Source organism: Mycteria americana, chromosome 13, assembly GCF_035582795.1.
Source record: "Mycteria americana isolate JAX WOST 10 ecotype Jacksonville Zoo and Gardens chromosome 13, USCA_MyAme_1.0, whole genome shotgun sequence".
Lineage (NCBI taxonomy): Eukaryota > Metazoa > Chordata > Aves > Ciconiiformes > Ciconiidae > Mycteria > Mycteria americana.
Window position 1 is genome coordinate 6704996 of NC_134377.1, and position 18008 is coordinate 6723003.

The following is an 18008-nucleotide window of genomic DNA, read 5'->3' on the forward strand; positions in this document are numbered from 1 at the left end:
TGTAAGACGCAACTTGCTTACTAGTTAAGCCTAGCTTGACTAATTCTGTGCTTTCATTTTCACTTTGTTAGAAAGGGTCTGCCATGAAAGGCTTGCAGATTGCTGGTCCAATTCCCACCCACTCTCTGGAGCAGTCTGGGCCTCCCATTGGGAAGAAAGGAACCTCAGCACTCTCAGCTCTGCTGCAGATGGAAGCCAGTCAGAAGTGAGTCTCTACAACTAGGCTGTGTGAAGAGCACTAGAACATCCTTCCTATATATTCCACCTGGGCTGGCTAAAGCAGATTGGGGGAACTTTGCCTTTAAAAAAAGGGATGTGGGATGCTGCTTCTTTAGTATCCTTGTGGCAGTGCTGGGGAAATACTGGGCTTTCCTGGTGACTTCCTTGTATTATGTTTCCATTAATAGAATGAATACCAAAGACTAGAAAGGAACATGGAGACTAGAGAAGTGAATGTCCGGTAATTTAGAAGGAGCATCATTTTAAGTAGCATCTCAGTCTGTTACACATCAGATTTGTCATCTATTTGTAATTTGCCAGTACAGTTGAGCTGTACACATAAGAAGAGCTTAACTGGGACATAAGAGTACGCAAGTATACCACAGCAGTAGAGTAGTCTCAATATAAAGATTGGGTAACAAATATAAGCTAAAGAAAATAGCTTGTTTGCACTTACAACATCTATTAAAATACCTGTGAAACTTCTGAGGTTCTTTTTCTGTATTGATCTAGAATGGTTCAAAGAAACTCAGAGTACTAATACCAGATACGCTATAAACACAATTTAAAACATTGTTGCTGTTAAATATGTAAGAGATTTTAGTATTTTTTAATAGGTAGTATTACGCATGCATAATAAAACTGAGTAGGTTCAAGGGTCCATGTTGTTTATGTGGGGTGAAAAGTACTTACAGAACATTGGATTGACTCTGTGCTTCAGTGTGGGAAAGCAAATGTCTGAAAATACAGTAGTACCCCTCTGCAACAGTTTCCTCAGGTGGAAGCTGACACAGAGTATGTTTGAACAAGCTCTGGGTTCCTTCCTTTTGTTTTAGGACACTGGGGGAGCAGCAAGCAGCAATGCTTTCTGGGAAGAGCTCTGGGCAGCCTTCGGAGAGTGGGAGCATTGCTATCACACCCACCTATATGGACAGCCCTCGTAAGGTAAAGACTTTCTGATCTTTCTTTAGCTACTGTTTTTACATAAGAATTTCTCAAATAATAGAAGATCATTTCTCTAAGCACATGGCTACATCATACCACAACTTACTCTCTAATTCAGCAAGGACTGGTCCTGTACCAGGGATGCCCTTAAGCCTTTGCGTGCAAGGACATAAAAGAGGTTGGCGCACAACCATCCTTCAATTCTTTAACATGCTGACAATGAGATGGAATCCCTGGGATGCTATCTCAGTGTGTTTTGCTAATTTAAGTGATATTTGTTAATTAGTCCATTTCCTTTTCCGGTAGCACATTTAATTTCAGTCAGGGTTTGATTTTTAGGTTTAGTAGTACAGTGCTGTCTGCATCTATATGAAGGCTGTCTTTAAGAACAAAATCAAGCTCTAGACTGTGACTGTGAAGATTCAGTGGAATTTTAACAGCAGGAACTCCAGTCACTTGCATCTGCTTAAGAGGAGGAGAGGATGTGTTCCTGAGTATTGATTTAGATGTCATTCCTTCACTGGCTGGACTCCAGGCTGGAGAAAACTGTCTTCCTGGAGCTCTCTTCAGACACTTAAAGAAAAGACTGTGCTATCCTTCAGCCTTCGCCAACTGTCCTGTGAGTGCCAGGAGAGAAGAAACTCCACCTCCAAGTCCAACTAGAAATACCTGATTATTTTTCTGTATTCTGGCATGAAGGTCTTTCAGCAGAAGGAACAAGGAACTGAACCAAGATACAACAGTTAAGTGTGACCTGTCTTCGGGTTCAACAGTTGAAGTATTGCAAAGAAAAAGTTCTCAGATTCCCCACTATCAACTTAACCATCTCTTTCAGTATTTTTCTCATAGCATCTAGTGTTTCGACATCCACCCTTTTCTGCTACCACCAGGGACAAGTGTGTTATTCTGGAGACCTGGATATTGCTAGGAAGTGACAGAGTAACTGCAATCATCTTAGTAATAGACACCTATTTGTAGAATGAGAGTGTTTCCAAAACACAGGTGAGATTCTGGAACAGATCATGCTAGGCTTGGAAAAAGTAGGTGCAGAAATTGACTTGAGGCATGTTTGCAAACTTCTAGATCATAGTTCAGGCTTTGCATTCTCTTCTTCTACCGTTTTGGAAAATCAACTTCATCAAACTTCCCTCTTCAAATACAGAAATTGTAAATATCTCTTTCTACCAGTAAAACTGGTGAAAATTCCACGTAGGACACAGGACAGAACAATGTTGTGTCCAGTCGTTCTGCGCGGCAGAGAGAAAAAGGCAAAATTGGCTTCCTTAGCAATGGCACGCTAGTGTGTTGGAAACAAAGTAGCAGACTTTGTGCTACCAGCAAATGCTAATTAGCAAATGTGATCTTGTGTAATTTTAAAAGTAACTGTGTTCAAAAGCCTCTCTGGAGGGCTAACTGGAGAATCTGGAAGAGTGCGTTATCAATTGGAAAGCCTTTCACACTACAGTAGTAAGCAATCCTATAGATATTTACACATAGGGACTGGGAGAGAAGCAATTGGAATCTCCAAATTGATGGCTCACACTTTTGGAAAGGTGCCGATGGACAGATAGCCTTATCGGGCAACTTTGCTCACTTGGAAACATCAGCAAGTGTGTGCCTCATGTTTCCAGGACAACACAACCCCTTTAGGGCTCACCAGCATGGGTATGTCTATTGCCTGTCCGGAGACTTGCAGCCAAAGTACTGACAAATTGTCACAGCTGTGTGCATTGTCAGCAGCCAAGGGAGCAAGTGCTTTTCTAGGATGCTATTCAGTGCTGGAATTATTCCAAAACAAAACTGAGCCACTGGCTCCACCTTCACTCTGTTTCAGAGTAGAACTGACAAGTCACTTCAGCCAGTTATTGGGCAATACAGTATGATTTTAACACAGTGAGTTAGCTTGATGCATAATCTGTTTGGGAAGTCTTTGCCCTTATGGGTACAGGGTGCTTGGCTCTGCTTCTGCACTGTGTAAATTGCCAGCCATGTAACCCTGGCATTGATTCTTTCCAGAAAATGTTTTATATGTACATACCAGGGTAAGCATCATCTTAATTGCAGACTAGACAAAATATTTTGCCTAGGGAACAGAATAAAGAGTTGCAAATAGGGAATGAAAATTTAGTTGAGTTCCACTGCATTGTCTTATGTGAAAAGAGAATCTTGACACATCTTTGAATAGCAGCCGGGGATAAATTCATCCAGGGTTTGCAAGTAGGTGGGGAATGTAGCACAGGCAGTGTCTGTTTAATGTTGCATGAAGTATTAAACACAGTGTTGGAAAGATCTCGATGAATTTTTCTTCCCTTTCCTTTGCACCATACCAGACCTGCATTTGAGACGAAGAGTGTGCTTCCTGAAAAGAGCTGCTTTGCCTCTCGCTCTTTATCATTTGAATGACTGACAGACTAGCAAAAAAAGCTGTTCTTTGGATATTTGTCATTACTCATGCAGTTCTACAGGTTTCTGTATCGCTATTCAGCTTTGCATTTGGGATGGAAACCCCTGTACTTTAGACCTCAAGTCTTTCTCCTGTGAAGTGTGGAGGGAAGGCTGCAGTTTCAATTGGCTTCTGATCAGTGTGGTTTTCAAAACATTGGAAAAGCATCTGTGCTAAGGAAGAGCAATGTCTTGTTACAGAGAGAGAAAGTAAGGGTATGTTTGTGAGTAAGTCCTGATGCTCTGCGTTCTGCTGCATCTGACATTCTGGGTCTGTTTGGGATTTGCATTCTCCTCATACTTTCTCTCTGTGGTCATTTCATACTTGCACAACCTTGTATTTGCTTTTCTTCAACTCCTTGTTCCTGCTGCTGTTGCCATTAATTGGCCTACTTCCTCTGATGCCTTCAGGATGGGGCCTTCTTTATGGATTTTGTTCGCAGCCCACGTACAGCTTCAACCTTCTACTCACAGGTTAGTTTTGAATGGGGTCTTGTCATCTCTGGCTTTTGGACTGAGGTGATGGAGAGCATTTGTTGTCCTGAGCTTGCCACGTGGGGAACCTCTGTTAGTTTCCAGATCTGCTCGTTGAGAGGGAGACGTGCAGCATTAGCAGGACAAAGTGGCTGGTGATGGTGGATGCAACTATTTCCTTCCACCATTCAATGTTTGTGATGTGCTTTGGATGTTAATGTGCCCTGCCTTACTGTCCTTTGCAATACTGTCTTGTCAACTACTGAAGCTTCTCTTTTTGTGTTTCAGTAAGTACTTGTTTTCCATCTTCCCTTGCTAAACAAAATGGCAACAGCTTACTCATCTCGTTCTTGGCTAAATTTCTTCTGTGGTATTTGACTGACAGGTGGCTCAGGGGAGATCCAAGTCAAATTGTGTCCTTGGATTCTTAAACAACTGAGGGCTGAAAATATTGGTGTCGTCTTGGTTCAAAAGAGTCATCGTGACAGAAGTTGTTTGTACACTTAACACCAGTTAGGAGTTAGCAATAACACAGTGTGTCCATAGAAAATACTGCTCGTTGAAGTGAGCTCTGAGGAGGGAGAGTGGATTTAGCTGGCTGTAGGGACTGGAGATTCCACGTTGGAGCATCTGTTGTTTTTGGCTGCCCAAAAAGGGGCATCTGCCATTGCAGAGTGAGAGATCTTTGGGATGTGAGAAATGGCATAAATAAAGGACTCTGGTCTGGCTATCAGACCTAAGTCAAACTACCAGCTTTGTGATTTTTAGCTGTGCATGTGCTGTGGATTCATCATGGCAGATCAGCCCTCATATTTACACCAGCTTGAGTTACTGAGTTACTCTGCTGTTCATGTTCCTCTCCCCCACCTCTCTAGCTTTTATATAACATGCCTTTCCTAAACCATACGTGTTAATGACAGATGGCAATTACAGCCTGTACTTTGCTGAATCTTTCAGCATTCATGTTCTCTCTGAAATGATTTTATGTTAATTTTGTGAACTATTCAGTCTACCGTTGGAATACTGCAAGTGTTCCTGCGGGAGGAAAGTGTTCTTGTTGTCTTGGTGACATAGGTGTGGGTGGGTGCCAACCAGCCTCCTGATACTACCCTAAGAAAGGAAGGAAGATGAGCTGATTTTGTGCATTATGAAACCTGAATTCCGTGTGATGCGTTTACATATTTTTGTCTGAGAGTTAGTTGAAACTATTTTTTCTAACTGCTTACTACTTTCCTGTAGTGATTAAGTTTCCTGTTCTGTCCATTGCATGTTTATAATCACAGTTATTCACTCAAGCTGAAAATGTCAGGTTGGGACTGGTGTTACTGGTTTGCCAGTAGTTCTCTTAACACACTTGTTGCTGGGTTGGTGATCATCATCTTTACTGGGGTCTGAATTTCGTGTTTGTCGGTAGCTCTGTAGTGATGACAAAAGTAAGGCTGTATTTATCCTTTCTGTGTATGCTTGTGCTTGCCTTATAGTATTGCTTGTTGTTAACTAACTTGAGCTGAGGTACAGATGATGTGGGGAGGGGAGAAAATGGGAAACGGATTACATCATAAATTTCATAAAGATGTTGCCATGTTTACTCCTGTTGCTGTGTTTACTCCTTGCAGGTCTCTATAGATCAGTCGGTTCCTGCAACCTCAGATGGCAACACGTTGATAAACACGGGGCAGTTACCTGATAGGGGCAACACACAGACCTTGGGAAGTTCCCAGAATGTTGCAGACCAAGGATATACCACAGCTGGTGCTGCAGAGGGCAGGTAAGAAAAGCACAGCAGTGCTATACTGCAGTTCTGTTCAGTCACATTCCCCTTTCTGGTGTCAGGGAATGGGCACTTAAACAGGAACCTGAGAACAAGATGTGCTGTGTCTGTCAGCACTAGAAGGCGCTTGTCACAAGACCTTACTGAAGCATTTCCACGTGCAGAAAGAGTGGTAGTAAAATAAGCCTTGCAACCCAGTTTTCCGGAATTAAATGAACACAAGGCCTGATTTCCCCACCCACAAAAAACCTTCATTCTTCAAGAAATTAAGAACGAAGAAATTCCATTTCTTAAATCTGTTAGCAGAAAACCAGGCTTTGAATTGACATCAGTCTTCTGTCTGTTCTAGCAAAGGGGGGGCCCTGCAGGTCTAATTGGATCGAGTAGGTTGATGAAATCCAAGAGATTCTAACCTGGAGGCGAGACACCGGGGAGGAAGCAACATTAAAAATAAACTATATTAGCACCTGTTTCCTGCAGTTGTATATTACAGTAAAAAAAAGCCAACCTCAAAATGCTTGCTCTCAGTTGCTCCTGAGTATGGCTGTATGTAATGTAATGTGCATTGGGTCAATATAGCAATGACCTGATGGCCTCAGCGGGAAAATACAGGTCTGATGCTTTTAGTTGTCCTTCTTGAGATGGAAAGGAAATAAATGTGGCAAAGTCATTGTTGGGAAGAGAAGAGATAGCATTTTTCTTAAATGTACATATTTCAACAAATCTGGCTGACAGCTTCCTTGATTTTTGAAAATGCTTCTGTTTACTTCCCAGCTCTCAGCAGTGTTCAGCAAGCACTCTGACTTCCTCCTCCACCTTGATAGAGATTCTCGAAGCCATGAAACACCCCACGTAAGTTTTTAATATACATATGCTTAACGTCTGTCTAGATGTTTTGTAAGAGGATGTGAGGCACGGAGTCACTCAAAGGAGAGCCCCATGTCAGCTGTGGAAGAGTTTTAAGCTCCCTTTTGTTATTCAGTTCCAATCTCTCCAGTAAGGAATTTTATAGAAATTGAGGTACGAGCATTGCTGCAGAGACTTCAATTATTAGAATCCCAGAAACCTTGTCAAAGCAAGAATTCTCAGTAAGACACTAAAGTGCTGTCAGTGTCAGCTCTTCATTTTGTTATCAGAAGCTAATGATACATCACCCTGGGGGCCTTGTGTGTTTTTTGTCCTGTATCTTTATCCCCCGTTTTTTTTTTTTCCCCAGCAGTGATTTTTGTCTTTGTAACTTAAAAGAACTATCAGCCAGTCCATGTTAACATGTGTGACTTGCTGTGATTCAGCACAGGGATCCAGCTGCTCTCTGAACAGAAGGGCCTCTCTCCATACTGTTTCATCAGTGCAGAAGTTGTACACTGGCTGGTGAATAATGTGGAAGGTGTGCAAACCCAAGCCATGGCGATTGACATAATGCAGGTAAGAGAACTATCAAGGGGTATATGGAGGGCCAGAAATACCTCACTCTGTGAATAAAGTAGAATTGTAGAGGAAAGCATAGCAATAATTTCTGTTTCTTATTAAAATTCTCTTATTGATAAGTATTGAAAACAGTGTTCAGCAGAATGAGATAATGATGACATTTTTCGGATTCCTTAACACAAAACGGCAACATGTTCTTCAGTAGTAATATATATTACTTTTTCCACTTATATATGATGACAGTTCTGTGTATAACCTCCAATTAGCTAGCAGTTATCAAGAACTCTCCATTGTGTTAGAATTAAGAGGCACTACAGTGATTTGGTTTTGGGTTTAGTTTTGGTTTTTCTTCTGATAATTAGTTAATGAAATTGTAATAAAAACAGCATATGACCTCATTTTTATGGATGCTGAAGTACACACACTTTATGCAAGATACACTGCTTGTGTTCATGAAATTTTTTTTTCTTACCTATCAAACTGTGTCAGGGGCAGAAGGTTGGAAATGTTTTGGAGTTCATTCCTCTGCTGAGATCCCATATCAATTAACGGAGAACCTAGAATGTTTCCAAACTCTTACCTTCCTATAAATCCATCTATAAAACCAGAGCAGGGTAAGGGAGGAAGGCAGACGTCTGCGGAAAGGTCGAACACAATTTCTCAGGGAGATAAGGACTTGCTACTTTTACTGAATATCAAGAGATAACATTGCTGATATTCTTGTTAGGCATGTATCTGGACAAAAAGATGTCAAGAAAAAAAAAATAATTTCCTAATGTTCTCTAGCAACCTTTTTATGTAACTGGAAGAGTGACTTCTCCTTTTTTTGTCGTGTTTGCTCTGTTCTCTTTTTTTGTTCAGAAAATGCTAGAGGAGCAGCTTATTGTCCATGCATCTGGAGAAGCTTTACGAACCTTTATTTATGGCTTTTATTTTTACAAGATTGTTGTGGACAAAGAACCGGACCGAGGTCAGCATTGTGTTATTACAAGACTTTCCTCATTATCCCTTTGCATAATCACTAACTGTACTTGATTCTTACGGGTGCTGCAGCAGAAATGCACTTTGGGAGCAACCAAAACCACTGCTCTAAAGAGAGTCAAAGAAACTCAGACTTTTTGTTTTTGGGAAAAAAAAAAAAAAAAAAAGGAATTGCAGACAACATAACCTATTTTTTTCTTCCCCTTTTTCAGAAAGAACTCTGTCTCTTTCTTGCTCTCGAATACTTGTTTCTAACTGCGATCTGTCCTTCCCCTTGCTTTTTGTTCAGTGGGCATGCAGCAGCCTGCTATGTGGCACACAGCTGCTATGGATGACTTCTCCGCCTTCCAGAGGAAATGGTTTGAGGTGGCGTTTGTGGCAGAAGAGCTCCTGCACTCGGAAATCCCCGCGTTTTTCCTGCCCTGGCTGCCCAGCCGCCCAGCCTCCTATGCAAGTAGGCACAGTTCCTTTAGCCGCAGTTTCGGAGGACGGAGCCAGGCAGCTGCACTATTAGGTAGATTCACAGCACAGGTGACAGCTGGGGAAGTTCAAGGGGATAGTTTGAAAGGGGAAGAGCAGCCAACCAAGGGTATGATCTCACGTGGACCAGCAACAAAGCTGCAAATTTCATGCTGGCCTTACATGTGTCTTGCACGTGGACTTGTTCTCATATGCTGGAGGTGTGTTTCACTGGCTGAGCAGGCAATTTTTGCTTCTGACTACTGGAATACAGTAAGAAGTATTCTTTAAATATTCCTTGTTCCTGAGCCTCCCCCCCATGCTATCCTCTAGAATTCAGAGAGGAAAATACTGACTTTGTCTCCTTGTGGATCCAGAGAGACTCTTCACAACCTGTGATGAGCATGGAGGGGTAAGTTGTGAGAACAGCAGAGCAACCAAAGGGTACTTAAAATGACATGTCTAATTGCTTCTTAATGGCAAAAGCCACAGTGAGATCCAGATGTGTTAGAAGTTTTCTGTGATGTGCTGGAGGCTTCTCAGCTAATCTGAACCATGTATAGCCAGCCTCCTTATATTAAAGTCTGGGAAGCCCAGCTACAAATGATCCCTGCAGTGTGGAGGCAGTAGGGTTTGTGTATGGAAGATCTTGCTGTTGGGCAAGATACCATTATAATATCGAAAGTTCCGTAGCGTGTGAAGTATAACACTGACTACCACTAACAGCCCGTGAAACATGCTGGCTGCATGATTGACCGTGTTGCTTTGTCAGCTTTTTGTTGCATTTCCAGGCCAGCCTGAGTCACTTGCTTTTGTTCCTCTTTCCCTGTTTAAAATTATGAGAAAAATCATTGCTATGGAACTGCAACTTCAGCTTTATTTAGATGCATCTTTTAAAGGCTTATCAATTACGGATAAAAAGAAAATACTGCTGTTCTTCTGTTTTGTATATTTGACCTTCTGAAGAGAAGTGACTTACTGCTGCTGTAGTATCTCTTAAACCTGAAGTTACAGTAATCCTTGTGTATTTCTGAAAGCCTTGTTTGAAGAGGAACAGCATCAGAAATGGGAAAGTGTTAAGGATAGGAAGTCTGAACTAATGGTTAATTCCCTGAAGCCAACATATGCAGGATATTTTTCCCTGTCACACGATAAATCTGTTGCCTTGGCTAGTATCCAACCTTATTAGCTCAATGATCAGCCAGAGCTGAAGCCTGAACGTAGGCTGGCACGAAAGTATTGTGAAGGCTGGAGGCGCTTGGGCCAGATCCTGTTCCTGCTTTGATCTCTTACTCACTATTTAGCCCAAGAAAACCACTTCACTTTTCTATGTCTGTCCTCTTTTGTGAGATGAGAAGCCTGAGACTCAGTAAGCTTGTGCCTGGGGAAATGGCGAAGAAAGAAGGGTGCTTTAGTGCCCCTCTTACCTTTCTTTAACGCCAGCCAGGAAAAGAGTGTATTCCCTCAGCATGTGATGTAGTTACACACCTGTGTAGCCCTCCTTTTTCATTTCAGTCGGAATTATGTCCATTCTGCTATTTAACTAATTTCCAGTCCTTGGATGAATGAAAAATGCCTCCAGATTGCTCACATGCAGTCTTGGTTATTCCAGGAATAATAGTTTCTTGGAGAAAAATCCAGTGTGGAACTTTTTTCTGACATAGGAACTGGTTTAACTGGTGTTTCTGTGCTGTCCCTCTTCTAAACAGTATTCCAAAAAAAACTTTACCAGTTCATCAGAGGCAAGGAGCTTTACTAAATCCAGATGACCTCTGGTCCACGTGACTTCATTTGTTCCTCTCTTGGCTTTGATTTGGTTGTGGTTTTTATTTCTTCCCCTCCCCACCTTCCCTAAATGTCAGGCTGTGACGTAAAATTGCATGCAAGCATTGGGAGCTCGGGAACAAGCTCCATGTATCTCAAATCTTTATCCCTCCCAATTGCCCTATGACTTGCCCAGTGATTGTCCCCTTTCCCTTCCCGGTGGAAGTCTGACCTGTGATATACCTAATCTTGTCCCTTTTGATTTATAGCAATGCATGCACTAGCAATTGTAGTCATGTATGTAGTGTAGTCTGTGACTGGAGAATAACCTGCCTGCTCCTCTCCGATTTACTCAATAAATCATTAGTTAAATACTCAATGGGTACAAGACAATTGGGAAACAGGTGAGTCCTGTTAAAATCAGTTCTACGGAAGCCAGAGTTTTTTCTATTAAAATTAAGTTGGTTTTAATCTGAAGCTTCTGAATTCAGACACATGGATATTTCTCATGAGTTTTTAAGGCCCTTTTGATTAGCTCACCTGGTTGGACTGTGTTCCTGTTGCTTTGCCTGTGAATTACAGCTGCAGGCAAGGTGGAGAGAGAAGCTCCAGCCCTAATGGAGTCTGAATTATCTGGAAAAAGGAACGGTCTAAGGGAGCAGGGAGCTCATTCTTCACCGTGTGCTAGTTTGGGACACTGGACTGTGGTGTTATCACTGACCTCTTAGCTAATGACCAACATCTACCTGACTGAGCTGCTTTCGCTTCACAGCTTTTGGGATGTTGATTTCCAACATACTTCGTTACAAAACTGGCACCATAACCTTCTAACCACAAGCATTGCATTCACAGTGATATTCCACTGAAAAGGAGCAAGAAAAAGAAAATCACAAGATGTTGGTCTGTCTGACAATACCAGACCAACTCAGAAATTGCAGATTATATATTTCCTAAAGACAAAAATGGATCTTATTTACAAAACAAAACTGGGTGATGTTCTTCCATTTTTCTTTTTTTTCTTTTTTTTTTTTTCTGTTCCTAAGCTGCAGTAATAACAATATAAAGGATTTTCTTATAACCTTGAAAACTGTCTCCAGCTAACTTGCAGTAGAAGTGAAGGTGGGAACTTTCCATCTACCTTGAGGAAGAACTTCAACCATTTTTTTAAACACCATTAAGCCATTAAATTAAGGTCATTTAAAAGCTGACCATATAAAAGGGTGCACATCCTTCTCTACTTAAGCAAGACATAACAATATCCATCCCCTATGTATGCAATAAAAAAAAGGGCAAAGGTTTTTCAATAGTAGTATTGCAGCCCTTTGTATTGTATCAATTTTTAATGTTATAGAAATGTTAAATTATGTATTTGCCTAAAGAAAAGTTGAAAGTGACAATGTGGTTCATAGCAGGACTTTGGTCTCAAAGTCAGGAGATCTGCGTTCTATCCCTGGCATCGCAGTCTGCGGTATGATACCAGCCAAGTCACTTTCACTTTCTGTGCTTCTCTTCCTCTCTTGCCTGATATCTGAGATTTTCTTTCACTGGGATGCTGGGGTGTAGGACACAAAGGGAGCTGGATCTTGGGCACTATCCCAGCACTTACTGCAAAGCAACAGAAGGTATTGCAGTGATCGTAACGCTGCTGCATGAGTCTTGGCTGAGTTTTCATGCTTTTACAAAAAGTGTTGGATGTGCAGTTTTAGCAGTTGCGGTAATGTGGGATATTCATATGGGCTTAAAGAAACAAGAAGTTTAACTTCTAATCTCCTTTAGCTGTGGAAAGTCCTGGAATGCTCCTGCCCTGCGTAACAGCACCCTGTTGTGATTTCTGGTGGGGGCATATAGAAATATTAAAACCAATTTGGAATGTCTTGGGTGTGAAGGAGCTGATGTTGTCTAGCCTTATTTAATTATGGCACCAGTCGCTTATTGATTAGCTGCTTGATTCTTGGTTCTGTCTCCTTATTGCAGCTGAAACATCTTTTGACTGCTTGGGGAGGTAGTTCTGTGGCACAGACCCCTGATATGAGTAATACTTCAGGTTGTTTGTCTTTTGTGATCTGGATAAGCAGCATTCTGGGACTATTCTGCTAGCCCAAAAATATTTGGGGAGGAGTGGGAGGACAAATTAATGTCAAATAGCTTGTCTTGTTTCTTCTGTTCTCTTCATCCTGTCTCCCACCCTCTGTTTAATGCATCTTTTAAACATACCCCTATTCCTTGGCTGCGTAGCTGCCACAGTGCCTGAGCAACGGACAGTGACGCTTGATGTGGATGTGAATAACCGCACTGACCGTTTGGAGTGGTGCAGTTGTTATTACCATGGCAATTTCTCCCTGAATGCTGCCTTTGAAATCAAGTTACACTGGATGGCAGTGACTGCAGCTGTTCTTTTTGAGATGGTAAGAGTCCTTGTGTTCTGGGTGGCCGCAGCAATGCCCGTGTGGTCTCTGTATCCCTTATACTACTGGGGACACTGTCATGTGAAGTATTAGGAGAGAGGCAGTGGGTTGGATCCGCCCTTATTTCCATAAGTAATTTTACTGGTGGTTGTTAGCATTGTTGCATCTGATCATCATTTATCGTGCTATCTATAGTCATTCTGTCTGCAGGATAGTGTTCTGCTTTTAGTGGGTTTCATGCACAGTATGCAGAGATCAGTACAGGTCAACGTGATAAATTTAAGTCCCCCTTAGGCAAATCTTAAGTCCTGAGCTGGGTCTTTGGAAAAGAATCTATTTCACATTGCATTCCTTATATCCCCAAACCTGAAAACTTTAAATCTCAGTGGAATTGCTTTCATGACAGGACTCTTCCAGGCAATGTGTTCTTCCTGTTCAGCAATGCTTTTTAGCATTTTTTTAACTTGCTGAAAAAATTTTGAATTGAAAATGCAAGTGGTTTTTGCCACTTTTTAATTTTTAGATTTTTTTGTTTTCCCTTTTGTAGCTTCTGTAAAACTCAAACTATTTAATACCAGGTTTTACCCCACCCAGCCAGATAGCACTAGGTGATTGTTTTTGCTTTTATTTAAAATCTATTGCACTGTTCCAGTAAAGCAGCAGTGCTTAGCCACTGATGATAAGTAGGCTGAATCAGTTCCTGAAAAATGTCCTATTTTAAAGTGCTTTCTGATTGATGTGGCACTTAAAAAAGGAAAGCCTGATGTCTTGTGCTTGTACTGCTTTGCTTACAAGGACGCTTCTGTGCTTGCCATGCAAAGCAAGCTGAGCCTGTGGAGAATTGAGCATGTCTGATCTATTCTCGGGGAATGAGTTGCTCCTATGCACATAAGTGCTCTTCTTCATATATCTGACATATGTCGTATGATTCATTGTTTGAATCTTTTCTCAGGTTCAGGGTTGGCATCGGAAAGCCACGTCCTGTGGTTTCTTGCTAGTTCCAGTCTTGGAAGGCCCATTTGCGTTGCCCAGTTACTTATACGGGGACCCACTTCGAGCTCAGTTGTTCATCCCACTCAATGTTAGCTGCTTGTTGAAGGAGGGTAGTGAGCATTTGTTTGATGGTAAGAAATGTTCTTTGTTTTACCCCTTGGTGTACTTTTCTACAGGCAGGTCCCTTCTGGCATGTAGCTGACATGACGAACCTCATTTACCAGACATGCATTAGCTGTTTGAAGGGCCTGTTTTTACATTTCAGCAGCCACTCTCAGGAAGGTGGTGCTCGGAGGAAGCTGTGCTGGCAGGCTAATCAGCATGCAACAGCGTATGAAGTTGGTAGCAAGAAGTACGAAGGCACAGGAAAGGTGGTCACCCCAGTGATCTTTGTTGCCATAATGTTGCATACCCTTATAGAGCCTATATCAAGTAGTTATTCTGTTTGACATGATGTTCTACTGTAAGAGTCTGTTTTGCTGGTAGACCCTGCCCACGGCTGCTCTGCATTTGTATCCTGCATTTGTTTATTCTTCCCCTCAGTGAGATTAGGCTTGCACGACTGCCATCCGCTTTTTTTTGTTGCCATGGTTACATTCACAGTAAGAGTGTTTGCACATGAGATTAAGAGCTAGAAACTGCAATCTCCTTTTCGGCAGTGTGACCTCGCCCTTTTGAGTGATGCTGTTGTGGTAAGTCTCAGGTGGAAGCTCAAAGATCAGAGATATCTGTCCCCATGCAGAGGGAGGCAAAATTGTATCGTGAGAAGGGCTCTGTTTTAGAATAGTAAAGATGATAGTTTTCTTTATTTTCATTAACCCTTGACCCAGTGTCTAGGTATAAATGTGAAACAATCAGTGACAAATCCATATGTTGTGAGGTCACTGTAGCCCCACTGACTTTAAACTAAGTATTTTCAGAGCCCTCTGTGGTGACACACAGCAGCCCACTCTCCTTCCTTCCCCCTCCCACACACCCCATTACGTTCCTCTCCTTCATCTTGAGAGACACAAAAGCTAAATTCAGGGATGAATCTGCTACTGGAATGTACAAGACACATCTCTAATAAGATGGTATTCAAGGGACAGCTGACAGAAAAAAGTGGGACTAAAAGAAATGGCTAGAAAAAATGAATTGCGCAGAGGTCTTCTGAGGAAAAATGAAGTCTTGAAAAGGAAGGAAATAAAGTGGCTTTACTAGGTAATTGTTACCTTTTTGCTTGTTTTAGGCTTCGAACCAGAAACATACTGGGACCGTATGCATCTCCTCCAGGAAGCAATAGCGTACAGGTAAGTACAGAGCAGAATGACTGAAAGGTTCGTCTCTCTCTCCCTGCGTAATCTAGGATAAAGACCTATGCTGAACAGTCACTCCTGAGTTGCGTGGGTTCTGTGCTGTCTGCCTCAGACTAAAACATGACTAGTATGCCTGGAGGTGGTTCTGTGGGTGCAAGGGGCAGGTAGATAGTGTTTCAGCCTGTCACTCATTAGCAAACCATACTCTCCTCCTACGGAGGGCATTGGCTTTGGAAGGTGCCCTGTTAGTCTAAGTTAGAAGCAGATAGACTGTAAATAGATCCTTTTCTGAGAAGGGACAGTTACTTCCTTCATGTGGACTTAACACAGTCTTGAACGGGATGACAACCAATGATTGACAATAGGCAGGAGACTGGGATGTGAGCTCTACATAGGAGGCTGGGCCCAGTTTAAGAAGGAATTGTTGGAAAATTTGAATACTATATAGCCTTACCCCTTTGTCTGCTTGAGCTGCCAGTTTTTCCTGGTATCACTGCCAAAGTCTTTTTTGTGATAGACTGCCTTTTGTAGTGGACTTTAGCTTGGAAATAAGCTTTCATTAGCTTAGAAGGCAGAAGAGGAACAAGTATTCTCCAAACAGCAAAGAACTGTCAGGTGTCCTGCTTGAAGTTCTGTGTGGAATATTGCCCAGCATGAAAAAAATGATGTTACAGCTTGAAGCATACCCAAAGAATGTCTGTCTTGACTATTGCTTTTCCCTCATTCGTGTGCAGCTGCCCCATTTTGTCAGAGACTGCTCAGTGCCCTCCCAACTGAGCTACTGGTACTCTTGTTTCCGGCACGAGTTGGGACAGAGATTGGTGTGGAGTTACAAGCTTTCACACTGTGCTTAGCAGGGGCGGAGGATATTTGGAGAAGCTCAGCTCTCTTCATCCCTTTTCCCCTTGCCTTCAGGCCATAAGAAGAGGGAGCCTTTGTGACAGTGGAAGGTTTTCCCTGGTGCCCCTGCCTTGGGCTGAGGAATCCTAGCTGGAGTGGCTTTTTTTTTTTTTTTTTTTTTTTTAATTTCCCTGGTGTTTGTTTCTCCAGATTTGGATTTGTGCAAGATAAATACTCGGCCTCTGCATTCAACTTCCCAGCTGAGAACAAGCCCCAGTATATCCATGTCACAGGTGAGCAATATTTGGCAGGCACTGGGGCAAGGAGGAGGCTATTACAAACAAAAGAACCATTTTACATGCAGCTTGTGTTTTGTGTCAGTGATGTTGGTCCTCATTATGTTGCTAGTCAGATGACAAGAAGCTGTATCAGCCAACACAAACCAGAAAACTGGAGAGGCAGTAGGAAAAGCACAAAGTGTTGCTGCTAATCAATGCCATTGGTCTGAAATCTTGCTTTATAGTGTCTCTGAAACTTTTCTTTCCAGGAAATGAAGAAATAAAAAAAAAAAGGCAGAGCTTATTCCAAGTGCAGTGTAAATAAATGTGTATCCAGAAGCTAGAAAGGAGGGAAAGGTGTTGGGACACGTCAGTGCTCTGTTCTCATGCTTAATGTCAGTTGTAGATGCATCTCTACCCATACATGCTGTGTGGGAGATAGATAAAGCATTTAGGATCCACTTGCTCTCATTATTATTCTTCATAAATGCTGGTGATCTATCAGCACTTCTAACTAAGCTCCATGCATGGCATATTACAGTAAAATAACTTAGTATGTTCAGAGGGGTTGCTGAGACATGAAGAAAATGACAGGAAGAGAGCTTTTGGAAAATGGCAGAAGAGAATGGAAATTGATGTAAAATTAGAAAGATGGATCAGAGCCTACAGCTTTGCTTCATTCCCTTCTACTGAGAGAAAGGCAAGACTAAGTGTGCTCTCTCCCAATGTTGTTGTTTGCGGGAAGTAGCATGTGAAAGCAAAGGAGGAAAAGTGTATCCCATTTTATCTTGCTAAATGGCAATTAAATGAAACTCAGTCCAGTTTCCTTTTCGGAATTCAATGAGTCAGCTACCAGTTGTAGGGATTTAGGTCTGCCTAAAACTAAAGCCCTGTCTGTTTCCTCCAGGGACAGTGTTTTTGCAGCTACCATATTCCAAGCGGAAATTTTCTTGTGGGCAGCAGCGACGCCGACGCAACTCCACTAGCTCCACCAACCAGAACATGTTTTGTGAAGAGCGCATTGGGTACAACTGGGCCTACAACACCATGCTGACGAAAACATGGCGGTCCAGTGCCACTGGGGATGAGAAGTTTGCTGATCGGTTGCTGAAAGACTTCACAGACTTTTGCTGGAACAAAGATAGCCGGCTTGTTTTGTTCTGGACTGATTGTCTAGATAAGATGCATGCTAGTGCTCCGTGAAATAGGGTTGTATCTCTTAGGGAGACAGCTAGAAGCTTTGCCTTGTGGCAAGGAAGTAGAGGTGAAGGATGACTGGAAAAGAACCTCTGTTGGATTCATCTTGAGGGTCCAAGAGGACCTGATCAATGTTGCTGTTGATATTCAACAGAATTTGATTAAGCCCTTTGAAAAGGAATCTGAGCTCTTGGCTTGCCGATATCTATCACCTGACCTCAGCTTGGTTTCAAGTAGTGGCAGTCCTTTGATTGCCAAAACTTCAGTTAGAGCAGAGGTAAAGGAGGGAGTGCGCAAATGGTTTTCAAGGGCAGTTAGATTCAGCACAGAGTGTGATGGTAACAGCTCACTGTCATTGGAAATTATTGGTGCTGTTTGCATCTGATGTGCCTGACAGCAGCCTGCCTCTTTCCCTTTTCAGGTGTACCTGATTGTGTGAATATGTAAGATAAAATGTGAGAGACACTTGTTAAATTTCATACATGTAAATAAGTAAAAATGCAGAAAATCAAGTGAC

General features: G+C 42.1%; 1 protein-coding gene across 10 annotated transcripts in view; it reads left to right on the forward strand.

The window, feature by feature from the left end:
• DEPDC5 (DEP domain containing 5, GATOR1 subcomplex subunit) overlaps positions 1 to 18003 on the forward strand; it is a 50054-nt gene extending 32051 nt beyond the window's left edge. For 5 of the 10 annotated variants that reach the window (XM_075516196.1, XM_075516194.1, XM_075516197.1 and 2 more), the window contains 13 exons: positions 72 to 205; positions 1056 to 1164; positions 4018 to 4080; positions 5697 to 5848; positions 6626 to 6703; positions 7144 to 7276; positions 8141 to 8249; positions 8550 to 8774; positions 12719 to 12888; positions 13841 to 14012; positions 15110 to 15170; positions 16227 to 16309; positions 17202 to 18003. In XM_075516196.1, coding sequence (XP_075372311.1) covers positions 72 to 205; positions 1056 to 1164; positions 4018 to 4080; positions 5697 to 5848; positions 6626 to 6703; positions 7144 to 7276; positions 8141 to 8249; positions 8550 to 8774; positions 12719 to 12888; positions 13841 to 14012; positions 15110 to 15170; positions 16227 to 16309; positions 17202 to 17497 — 1785 coding nt within the window. In that variant the 3' untranslated portion in view covers positions 17498 to 18003. Of the gene's footprint in view, positions 1 to 71; positions 206 to 1055; positions 1165 to 4017; positions 4081 to 5696; positions 5849 to 6625; positions 6704 to 7143; positions 7277 to 8140; positions 8250 to 8549; positions 8775 to 9052; positions 9132 to 12718; positions 12889 to 13840; positions 14013 to 15109; positions 15171 to 16226; positions 16310 to 17201 lie in introns of those variants that run through there. The other 5 variants (XM_075516200.1, XM_075516201.1, XM_075516198.1 and 2 more) reach the window with 4 other exon arrangements.
• The last annotated feature ends 5 nt before the right edge of the window (positions 18004 to 18008 follow it).